This window comes from Ostrinia furnacalis, unplaced genomic scaffold, assembly GCF_004193835.3.
Source record: "Ostrinia furnacalis isolate ACB-3 unplaced genomic scaffold, ASM419383v2 OfSCF1638, whole genome shotgun sequence".
Lineage (NCBI taxonomy): Eukaryota > Metazoa > Arthropoda > Insecta > Lepidoptera > Crambidae > Ostrinia > Ostrinia furnacalis.
In genome coordinates this window covers 615,851-628,287 of record NW_021131877.1, presented here as the reverse complement: position 1 = coordinate 628,287, position 12,437 = coordinate 615,851, and the positions used below count along the sequence as shown (strand labels likewise).

The following is a 12,437-nucleotide window of genomic DNA, read 5'->3' as shown; positions in this document are numbered from 1 at the left end:
TTTTAAGAGGTCCAAAATTGTCTGTCTAGGGTCAGACCTCTGAGGTTTGGTGAATGGTTGAGCAATCGGAGGAACGACGTTTATAATGTGTCTGCTGATGGGATTGTAGTAAAACCAAAATAATTTTGCTTCCAATAGCGGCAGTGTGGCTGAAAAAAAAGGTCACTTACTTAGTCTCCAATTGCAGGAGCACTACCCTCTAATTTACCAGAGGCAAATGGAGGATTTGGCCTGCAGTCACCACGCTGGCAAGATAGGTTTGGAAGGAATGCACATAATATCTTATTATTTTGTAAAAGAAAATCGCATAAAAATATTAAGTCCAGTTTTGAGGGAACACGTACTTAGTGCTGGATCCCCCAAAACTGGACTGTACTGTGAACACCATGTGTGTTTGAAATTCAAATTACAAATTTTAAAGGATTTTTTTTTGTGATACTGCAAACTAGATATTCGTTTGAAGCCAGAAAAAATATTTCTACAGGGTGGAAACGATAAGTGATCTCACTCGATTATTTCTAAACTATACAAGATATCGAAAATCTGGTTACTGGTCCTGAAAGTGCTTCACGAGCTCTTTCAAACGGTACCAATAACAGGTTACAGAATAAACGGGATCTATCCGAAAATTCAATGTTTCCAGCTTCCATATTAAATGTATGCCAACCACGCAATATTAGAAGTGTATTTTTTTTAAACTTTAAATAAGTAAAATCGTAAATTGCATTCTTATTTAAAATTATTTATGGAAAATTAGTTTTAGGCATTACTTGCTATAAAGTTTGCTATAATATTATCAAGAGATAAGTACCATTAGGTATCTGTGATATTACTTAATGTATGGAAGATAAAAACATTGAATTTTTAGATAGATCCAGTTTATTCTGTAACTTAATATCGATACCATAGGATAGAGCTCGTGAAGCACTTTTAGGATCAGTAACCAGTTTCACGATATCTTTTGCAGTTTTTAATATTATGGGGCTGTACCAAATGTATGGAAGCCGGAAACATTGAATTTTCGGATAGATCCAATTTATTCTTTAACCTATTATTGGTACCGTTTGATAGAGCTCATGAAGCACTTTCAGGATCAGTAACTAGTTTTTTGATATCTTGTATAGTTTAGAAATAATCGAATGAGATCACTTATCGTTTCCACCCTGTATAGGTCCCTATTTATAATACTTACCGAGAAAAATAAGACAAGTTAAAAAAATACTTTTAAACTTAATTTCTACCATTATTGATTTATTATTATTTGTTATTTAAATCACAATATGTAAGCATGATCATTTTTATTCAACCAAGTTTAGTTAATAAAGTTTTATGACATTTTGTTTGCCTCGTGCAGAATTATTATCATCTACATAAATCTATAAAATATGTAAGTATGTTTGCCTTTGTATATTGAGGTAAAAGAGGTATTTTTTTGGACGTGTGTTCTAAAAACCGGGAAAGTGCGAGTCGGACTCGTATACCGAGGGTCCCGTACTAAGTTGTCCCTGAAAATAAAAAAATCGGGCAAAAAGCTCAGCAAAATAACGTTTATCGTTTTAACACGTTCAGTGCCACGACTTGCCAGTTTTTGCAAATATTTCCAAAATGCATACGTATTAATTTACTGCTCAAAATTATAATTTAGACTATTTCTACTACAGGGGTGGCGAACTGGCGAACCTTAATTTTTTTACCAACTTTTTATGTATCAACGTGCCTAAATAACACAATGAGGGGTATCGAACAAGTGGCGCCACTGGCGTATGACGGACCTTACTCTACCTACTTCTGTAAAAGTGCGTTTTAAGAGCCTACTTGCAAAAATAAAATGAGTTTTGTACAGTGCCATTAACTGATGAGGGCAAAGACAATAGGCCTAGAATTCAAAATATTTCCATTTTAATTTATAGTGAATTTTGAGATTTGTGGCGGCGCGGCCCGCGTGCCCTAAGGTAAATATTGTGGTGCGTGCTGCGTGCCATATCCTACTGAACTATTCCTATAGTTCATAAGTGCCAAAATGCTGGTCAAAATTGAATAAATATTTTTGATTGGGTTTGTTTTGGTTATCCAAATTGAAGAAAAAGCAAAACCACAGCACAAACTAGTGTAGTATTAAGTACTTATTCACGCTTGAAAACCCATTGTAATGGGGCTTGTCCACTCCATGTACTATTAATTGAAAACATGATTAAACATACTATTTAATAAAGCCATTTCATTACCCTGTTCATAGCTTGTATGGGACGCTGAAAACAGTAAATAACTTAATTTTAATAGACTGGAAGATTTTTTTTTTAAATATTATTATTACTTAGTAACTAGCGGCCGCCTGCGACTTCGCACGCGTGGATCCAGTTTTACCCCCTTAGGGGTGGAGTTTCGTAAAATCCTTTCTTAGCGGATGCATACGTCATAACATCTACCTGCATGCCAAATTTCAGCCCGATCCGTCCAGTAGTTGGGGATGTGCGTTGATAGATCACTATGTCAGTCAGTCAGTCAGTAGACCTTTGAGTTATTATATTTAGATTTGTTATTAAATTACTAATAGTCCTGTTAGCCCCTCGTACTAAGTTAAAATGCTTGTGTCACGAGTGGGCTCACCACAATAGTCGAGCGGCGGCGAGGACCGAACCCGCGTTACCGGATCACGAGTCGGCCAGTCCGACCCCTTCACCGTTCGGTTAAATCGTGGCTTCATTGGGGGAGGCCTATGTTCAGCAGTGGACGTCCTGTGGCTGAAGTGATGATGATGATAATAGACTGGAATACCTAACTTACTTGGGTCAGCCTGTAGATACGAAGAATTTGCTCTCTACGACTAAGTACTGTCAGTTTTTTGATCCTAGACATGCTTTACTGGTAAATCTACAGGTCTAGTGCCTGATTAAAAAGGCGCCCACTGATAATCACGCCCGTATTCACAAACAATGCTTGCTTAAGTGAAGCAGCAAATCGGACGCACAGCGTTGAATAGAGCTCTGTGATTGGTTCGTGTGTCACCCTTTGCATCCACGTGCACTGTGAGACCCGCGTTCCTTAGATCACGAATCCGCCAGGCCCACCCCTTCATTGTAAATGTTTGGACCAAAAATTAACAATTTATCTAAGTAGGTATAAAAAGAAGTAGGAAAATGTTAATAAAATACGTGAATACATTCGGAAAGTTTATTACAAAAGCAGATACAAAATCTTTTACACTTAGAGATACACAGTTCTGCTAAGTCTCACATAATAACTATGTACAAATGAAATCTAAGTATTATGTACTTATACAAAATAAATAAATGAAGGTTTGTATATTCACTTTGCGAAATAAACATACAGGATGTTATCTTGTAAATAACTTTTTTAGTTATACTAGCGTCACGCCCCGGCTTCGCACGGGTAGATATAGGTTTTTAACAAAAAATAAGAACATTTTATAATGGGAAAATGTTTTTTCTTCTACTTTCTAGTTTCGTCAATTTCCCAATCTTATTAGACATAAATGTTACAACAAATCAAATATCATGGAAATCGGTTTTCGAGTTAAGTTTTCTAAAAATCCCGACTTTGTTTTTTTTTTTAAGATTTAATGTAAGATAGACACTTTTTAATCTACTTACAATATAAAACATTTACAAAATAACACCCTGTATAGATAAAATAAGCAACATTTTCAGATTTTCAACCAAAATATTTCACTGGCTATGTTATTGAAAAATCTTAATTTTAAAGTAAGTAGCTCTTGCAACTCACGAAGGCGAGTGAGCTTTACTTGTGTGTGTACGTGTATATGCACATAACGATAGTGTAATGTCTATCAATACTTTTGGAAATGAACAGTAGCGAGCCACCACACATGTAAAGCTCACTCGCCTTCGTGAATTGCAACAACTATACAGAAAAACAAAGATCTACAACCCGGTCTGTGAGCACGTAGAATTTTGTCCAATGACCCCAAGCTACCCATCCTTATCGCTCGCGCATAATTATATTGCTGTCGCGACTGTGCGACGGGCGCCCGCAGTGAGTGTGCGAGCGACAGCAACATAATTCCGCGCGATCGGTAAGGGGATGGGTAGCTTGGGGTCATTGGACAAAATTCTACATGCTCGCAGACCAGACTACAGAAAAACAAAGTTCTAGAATGTTTAAACATTGCATTGGTGGCAAAAGGTAGTAGCGGCTCATCAGACTGAGCTGAAGAATAGATCCTATTTGTCTGATCATCCAAGAGTGGGTCAACCTGTTTATTAAAGTTTTGGAAGTAGAGATATTAATGAACTGAATGTAAGAAGATTAGCAGAAGTTTCAGGCACGTACAATTAATAATTGAAATACATCTAATACTAAGTACCGACCATCAAATCTTTATTTCAAACAATTTAGAAATTACAATTACGTACTAAACAATTCTGAAAACATTTCAAACTCATGCACACAATCATAGTTTTTTGTTTTGAATGTTAATTTACAAGCCGGTCGAGTTAACTGCGCACTTGGCGGCCGTGACGTCACATCGCCGCTCTGGTATTCCAACGAGGTGCGCAGTTAACTTGGTCCGATTTTACAAGACTAAAGCCCGGTTTGTGAGCACGTATAATTTTGTCCAATGACCCCAAACTACCCATCCTTATCGCTCGCGCGTAATTATATTGCTGTCGCGACTGTGCGACTGTGCGAGCGCGACAGCCACATAATAATTACGCGCGAGCGATAAGGATGGGTAGCTTGGGGTCATTAGACAAAATTCTACGTGCTCGCAGACAAGGACTATACTAATTGTTTTTCGCTGGTAACTTTTTCCATACCATTTTTTTTTGCATAACTACAACACTCAAACAAGAGATACACAACCAATTTCCTACCGTATTTCTGACTATCATGGTCGGATTTCATTCAAAAACCTACAAAAATCACATGTAAAAAGATTTTATTTGATCTACAAAAATATACAAAAAGATTTCACCCTAAGTTCTCTTGGTCACAAGTAGAAAATTCACTAAACGATATTTTTTTCATTTTTTTTAGACGATTTCAAATGTGTATTTTTTATTAATATTTTTTTAGAAAAAATGTTGAGTACCTAAGTATTTATGTTTTTTTTTACAAATGACTAATACGACTACGATTTTAAGTGAAAAATAAAAGATACGTCCAGAAACCATACTATTCTTTTCGTTTTTCCAAAGATATTGTAAATACTTATTTAAAACTAATCTTTTGTGTAGACTACTTTTTTTTTTCTGAGGTCTTTAAATGGATCTTTGGAACCACGAAAATAGAAATACATTATAAGTACATTTTACTCACAAATAATACAGCTTCTGAATCCGGAACTGTATTGAAAACTTCTAATTGATAAAATAAGCTATAGGCCAAATAATTAAGTAGAATAATTTAAACATTAAATACTATATTATGATGACATTAATGAGTGATAAGGTAACCATTTTTATAATAAAATTTTTCAGTTAAAATCTGCAGAATTTAGCTACATACAGCAGAAACTAGGAATGATTTAAAACAAGTTTAACCAAGACTAGCGGCCGCCCGCGACTTCGTACGCGCGGACCCCGTTTTACCACCTTGGGGGTGGAGTTTCGTAAAATCCGTTCTTGGCGGATGTCTACACCCTATAAAGAACCTACCTGCCAAATGTCAAATTTGCAGGTGTTTAATTTCTGAGATTTCGTGATTAATCAGTGAGTGGTATTTCGCTTTTAAATATTTAGAATGATAGGTAGGTATTTAACAACTACTACAAAATTGTTTATTAAATATTAGGTCACTCCTGGGAAACGAATTCAGGACCATATTCTGCGGATTTTAACTGCTATTAAATATGTATAATAAATATAAATATAATTTGTGCGCAAATAACTGTGAATGCGAATAACCGATATAAATGTTTTAATACTGAATTTAATTGCATATTTAATTTATAATTATGTAAATGTAGTTCTTATTCTATACTAACTATTTTAAATGAAATTTATTGACACCACTTTCATTTATTAAAAATAAATGAATGAAAGGGGACAATGATAATGAAGCGTAGTCAATGATTTTCGGAATCAATTTTCCATAGAATGAAATGGAAAATGAAATCATTAGGTACTTAATTATGAATTATTTTCATCATTTATGATTGTGGTGTCAAAATGCCTATCGAATTGTATGTATAATTTTAGATTCTACCTTTTAATGAGACATAAAACATACATTTTTCATATTTCATTTATTCTAAATGGACAAATAATGGATCGGTATAGTTTTTACATTTATGTCGTAATTAACCTAAAATGAATTTTAAAAATAATAAAACTCTTACATTACCTTTTTCGCCATTGTTTTTAATTTCTAATGTATTTAGATGATGTCAGTCAGAATGAGGGTTTTCGCGATTAAAAATCCGCCAGATGGCGGGACGCGTACGTGGGGTCCGACCATGAAGCTACAGATAAAAATGGAGGCCACACTCTGAATACCTACTTGAAGCACAAACTAAGTATCACTATCTCGCTCTCTGTGGCAGACTCGCTCTTTCTAAATAAACAAAAAATATAAAATTGCTCAAATTCAATGAAACCAATGTAAAATCTTTATTTCTTGACATAGGTATCATTAAAAATGATGAGTTTAATTACTGGTAAAACGTTTTAGGAAGAAATTACTATAAAAAATGTGAAAAATGTTTACAATGATCCAATGTCGGAAATCACGAAATAAACACTTACGCGTGGAATCTTATGTCACTTCCAGGACACCACGTACTACCGCAACCACGCACTACAAAATTTTGCACCAATTCTTGTGATAAAACAATGATTATTTCCTGTAAACAATCTCAAACGAAATTAACTGCTTAATAAACAAAATAGTAAACAACCGCCATGATGGGCCGGATTGGGCCGATGTTGCCACATGGTACCGATTACCCAGGAATTGGGATTGTAATTCCCTGATTCGCCAACACATTAAGCCTAAATGGCCGACAATTTTGTGATTTTTTATTTAACTAGGTAATCTTAGTTTCAAATATTAATTATTTATTTGTTTAACTTCTGATTTGGTTAGTGAATTGGCTATTTCGAAGAATTTACAAGGAGATTTAAATCAGAAGATAGCAATACTACAGTTCACACTAAAAAGAGAGGTAGGGCCGCAGAGAGCGAGATAGATATAAGTAGGTATTTGACTCAAGTTTTTGTTCCAACTCTGCCCTCCATTTTTATCTTTAGCTTCATGGGTCCGACCGCTGCGTGATTGGTGGATTTTGACATATCTGTCAATGTCATGTCAAAAATAACCAATCACGCTGCATCCACGTATCGCCATCTGGCGGATCCTTCAATCGCGAAAACCCTCATTATTTTCGCAAACTAATAATGGTTGGTTAAACCATTTACCTACTTTGTAACTACAGCCCAGTCGAGTTAACTGAGCACCAGGCCAGCCGTGACGTCACATCGCCGCTCTGGTACGGACGGGGCGAACGCGGGGAGGTGTGCAGGGTGAGTGCGAGGGAGTGTCGCATTCCAGCGAAGTGCGCAGTTAGCTCGACTGGTTGTAAATAGCTAATATGGTAGGTATTAAGAAAGTTTCTGAATCGAGATTTTTATTTTGAAAATTATAAGTTGTTGCATCCTGTCACTTTGGCAACTTCATTGTTATCCAACATTCTGTGCATGTCGTGGCAACCTTTAATTAAGGCAACACCCTAGCTTAATTTATTTTTAAGGAAACTGTGAATGTATGGTGTATGTTTTGTTGGTTGTCCTTAAATAAATAAATAAATAACTGAAAAAATCGAACTGCCTAAGGCGGGGGAATTTAACCCACGTTTTTTAGCTTGAGCGTGCTCAATTTCTAAGTAATATTATGTATGAATTTAATGAGAAAACTCTATATTCATAAAGAAAAACCTCAAGTCAGTCGGGCATAAGCAATAAACAAATGACAAGGATGGCTTGAAAATGCTTATGGCTTTTCTAAGATACATTTTGTGTTTGTAAGATGTATACAGTGTTGAAGTAACTTTCAGTAGATAAGGTCATAGCAGACATATCAACTCGGAAAATGATCAACACCGTATGGTCATCGTCTTTCGCGAGCTGTCATCGTCTTTCGCGAGCTGTCATCGTCTTTCGCGAGCTGTCATCGCCTTTGGCGCGCTGTCAACTGCGAGGCGAGGCGTTTACGACGGTGCGGATAAGGCCCAGAACAGACGGTGAAACGCAACTGCAACGAAACTGCAACTGCTAGTTACCTTTGAGTTGCATCTAAGTTTCTGCCATAGCGTCCGTTGAGAGACCACACATGACGCGACCAGTTTGAAACTTTCAGTTTCATTCATCAGAATCATCACAAAGTTGCAATTTCGTTGCAGTTGCGTTTCACCGTCTCTTCTGGGCCTAGTGTGCGTTGCAGTATGGAGTTTCATACAAAGAATACAGACTGCCTCGAGTTGATACGGTTACGATCCCTTTCCGGGTTGGTTACGCTACGTCCTTTACTTGGTTCAATGCTTGTGCACAGCGTTGAAGTACCTTAGCAGGTCTGCGTCGGCTCGGGCCACCCATGCGGAGTTTAAAGCAATCGTGTCGAGGGCGATTTGAGCACCGCGGTACTCGCCGAAGAGCTCTTTGAACTGAGAAAAACAAAATTAAAAGTTTATTGATACACACATATTACTTACAAACAAAGTAGTTAGGTACCTAGGTACATAAAAACAAAAATTAGGATTTATTTGTAGTAAAAAAAGCCTCATCAATACAAAAGTAGCACAGAATACCTAGTAGCAAATTACTTAGTTAGGTTTTCGGACGGTTAGGTTTTCGAGAGTTAGATTTTCGAAAAGTTAGGTTTGTAACCTAACCTAACCTAACCGTCCCATAAACCTAACTAAGTATTCATAGTTAGGTTTATGGGACGGTTAGGTTTACGAATAGTTATTAGGTTTACGAATAGTTAGGTTTTCGAAAAGTTGACAGGTTCGCAAAAAGTTTAGCATTTAACATTTAGTCACAAATTAAGTCCCAGTGAAATCATAAATAAAAAGGGTCTTACTAAAGTCTTAGTCTTTCTGTGGAGGATGAATGTCTTTACTCACCCTATAATAGTCGTGGGGCTCGTGCAGACAGCGGGCGGCGGCCAGCAGCGCCGGCGGCGGCAGCGCGGGCGCCGCTCGCAGCACGCGCCACGTGCCCGCCGCGCCGCGCCACCTAGCGGAGAAAATATAAAGTGATGTGATAAGTCAAACGATTCTTCTTCTTCTTCTTTTTTGATGATGTTGGCAATGCACGTCGAGGTCGACTTGATTTGTGCCATTTTCAAGTATTTATGTGATACGAGTTACAAAATGAGATTAAGTAATGATATAATGAAGGATGATAGATCACCCTTTGAGTCTCAGTAAAGTTGTGGTGCTTTACTGAGACCTCCTATGGACAACTTGAGGAATCACGATGCACTGTTCTGCTTCACTCGCCCACACTCATGAACGTTCACGAACACTTAATGGTTAATAATCTACCATTATTACACATTAATAGTCGCCCAAACACGAATTTGAGGAAATACAACAAAACCGCTAACATGACGCTTCAGATTCCCGCCAAGAAGTCCAACGATTCTTCTTCTTCTTCTTTTGTTGATGGCGATGGACTTGTGTTTTTTCGCCACTGGGGGCACACTGTTCCGCCAATGTTACGTGCGCAGCTTTTACACAATGATAGAAATAAAGTAAAAAGAAAAAATAAAACAACTGCAAAACTAAGCGGACTTATCGTACCTAAAACAAAAAAGACATCTGAAACAGAGTAAATACAAATGAGTAGGTTATCTTCATAGAAACGCACCGAGCGCGGTTTGTATGTGAGCGCGCCAATACGTATGCGGCGCGCACGCACACACTGACAAAATTCGGCGCAACCACGACTGGCTCCCCGCTAATCCACGCTAAATTTTGTCCGTGGACAAATTTGGACTATTCCCACCTCTCATCCCACCGCTGCAACTCCTGTGTAGCCAGGATCTACAGCTTGACCGCTCAACCCAACCAGTGAAGGTCAAGTTTGTCCCGGGGGAAAGTTAAACTGTCATTGGCCCCGCAACGAAATAATCAGAAAAACATAGGAGTTCGAAATTAAGGTTCGACTTCCCTCCATTGCAAAGCAGATGACTGACAAACAAAGGGTAACCTTTAAGAGGGAGAGTCGAGTTAGCTCGATCGAGTTGTATAGACAAACCTGCAAGTGGCCGTGCAAAGAGTAGTCACCCAGAGCCGCCACTCGCGACTCCGCTGCGCTTCGGCTGACAGCGCCGTGAATGCGAATCTGAAAATAATAATAAACTATTTTTAACCGCCTCTGGTGTCTAGTGGTAAGACCACCTGCTTCAGACGCAGAAGTCCCGGGTTCGATTCCCAGTGGGGGCAGATTTTTCTGTTCGGTTTTGTTGGTGGTAGGGCTTGTACTAAGTCCGCCTGGCTGGCTACCACCATCTTATTTAAGTCTGTCTCTATTACAACAATGTTAACAGCATTGTTATATTCCGGCAGTAAGTAAGTACAGGCTGGGGATGGTCTCTGGCTACATCCTATGATATAGTCAGACTAGATCCAGCATGTGCACCACTTTCACTTCTGTCGATTATTTTGCGCTTACAACTTTTTAGGCCCCACGCAAGCGTTGCAAAGGACCGGGTCACTTTTGACCCGTGAGAGTTTTGAAGTCAATAAGGTTCCTATGAAGTATCTCCACCCAGCGCCCATCCGGCTCTAAACCCCGAAATCTTTCAGCTCGAGCTGCAAATTCGTTTCGAATGCTTGGGAGACTGCGAATGTGTTGACGAATACAATGACAGATTTGTGGAAATTGTTTAAACGAGCGGACTCGGTATAAATATTAACTTAGTACATCACAATTTGTTTCTCGGCGCGAAATTTTGAACTGTCGGCGGCGGCGGCGGCGGCGGCGCGTCCTATCTAAACGGCGGCGCGCATGTCTCTGAAGCAAGGTCTTACCACTTCAACGGTTATAGACAACAAACTGGTAATATGCCTCACTCAACAGATGGCGCTGGTACAAGCTTACCTGCATCGCGGTGTTTAAAATTCCAACATACCTGTAGAACAGCCAGTCGTCTTTAGCGCTCGCCAGCGCTGCCAGCAGCGCCCGGTGGTTGTGCAGCGGGCGCGGCGCGGCGCACGACGCGCGCAGGGCACGCCAGCACGCGCGCCACGCGCTCGCGCCGTGCGCGCGCACGCCTGCCGTGAACGCCGCCTGGTGGAAACAACGAGTTTCTTAAGATTTTGAAAGAAAGAAAGATAATACATTTATTACAATGGACATCACACAAACACAGGCAATTACATAGACATGACAGTGGCACATAATAATGGAAGAAGAAAAAATAAAAACAAGAGTAAACTGTGGGTCTAGTCAAAACGCACTTTAAAATCGCAAACTCATCGCAAACCAGTCGCAAACAAACAAACAAATCGCAAAAGAGGTCGATAACAAAAAAGGCTTAGTCAAACGGCAAAAAATCGAATCGCAAAGCCCTACCTATCGATAATCGAAAGACTGGATTGAAATTTCCCATACAAAGGCTTAGCCAACATGCATTTAAGACTCAATCAAAATCGAATCGAATCGCAACACCCGCCATTTTCATTGCGATTACTTAAACCCCGGTGATAAGCTTCGATTATATCGAAAACCAATAGGGTGAGTTGCACCACCTAACTTTGACCGTAACTATGACGTTAACCGGTGTTTTTTGTATGGAGTTTGACAGATTTTAGACGTTTGTCAAAGTTAAACTAAGATGGTGCAACCCACCCTAAGGCTGTTTTGACAAATCCGTATCGCGATGTCGTTTTGACAGCTAGTTTGACAGCGAAGCATAGACGTAAACAGAGAGCAGAAAGAAGGAAGAAACTAATTTAAAAAAAAAAGCTAAAAAAAGTAAAAACAATCGCAAAGTCATAGACATTTTTTAACTTTTATTCGATTTTGAATGAACTTTTATATCGCCGCGTCGTTGGTGGTTCAATGTGCATTTTGGCTGCCATTTTCCGATCGAATCGAATTACTGGTGACGCGGCGACTGACATTAGTGAAAACTTCATATTGGTTTGCGATGGCATTTTGACTAGACCCACAGTTTCCATTTTGCCGATTAAGCGTGATTGACAATATGCGTGACAGTTGTGGTGACAGTGACAACCTGCACGCGCAGTGATCGCCATCGCGGTCGCGGCGGTGTGAAACAAATTTTGCACGCGCAGTGGTCGCCATCGCCATCGCCATCGCTGCACGCGTTGGTTTGTCCGAACCTTTAATCTTACTTTAAGTCATCGCAGAAATATAAACAATAATTTAAAATGAGAGAACATTTTTAGCCGTAATAGAGAAGTATTCACAATGCTTTGCGAGACG

The 12,437-nt window shown here is 38.9% G+C and overlaps 1 protein-coding gene across 1 annotated transcript in view; it reads right to left on the bottom strand.

The window, feature by feature from the left end:
• Positions 1-8,453: 8,453 nt before the first annotated feature.
• LOC114353238 (thyrotropin-releasing hormone-degrading ectoenzyme) overlaps positions 8,454-12,437 on the bottom strand; it is a 57,606-nt gene continuing 53,622 nt past the window's right edge. Inside the window, exons 24-27 of the mRNA XM_028305152.1 lie at positions 11,119-11,276; positions 10,242-10,328; positions 9,104-9,215; positions 8,454-8,641 (exon numbers count right to left, since the gene is read on the bottom strand). Of these exons, the coding sequence (XP_028160953.1) occupies positions 8,513-8,641; positions 9,104-9,215; positions 10,242-10,328; positions 11,119-11,276 (486 nt within the window). The 3' untranslated portion in view covers positions 8,454-8,512. The remainder of the gene's footprint in view (positions 8,642-9,103; positions 9,216-10,241; positions 10,329-11,118; positions 11,277-12,437) is intronic.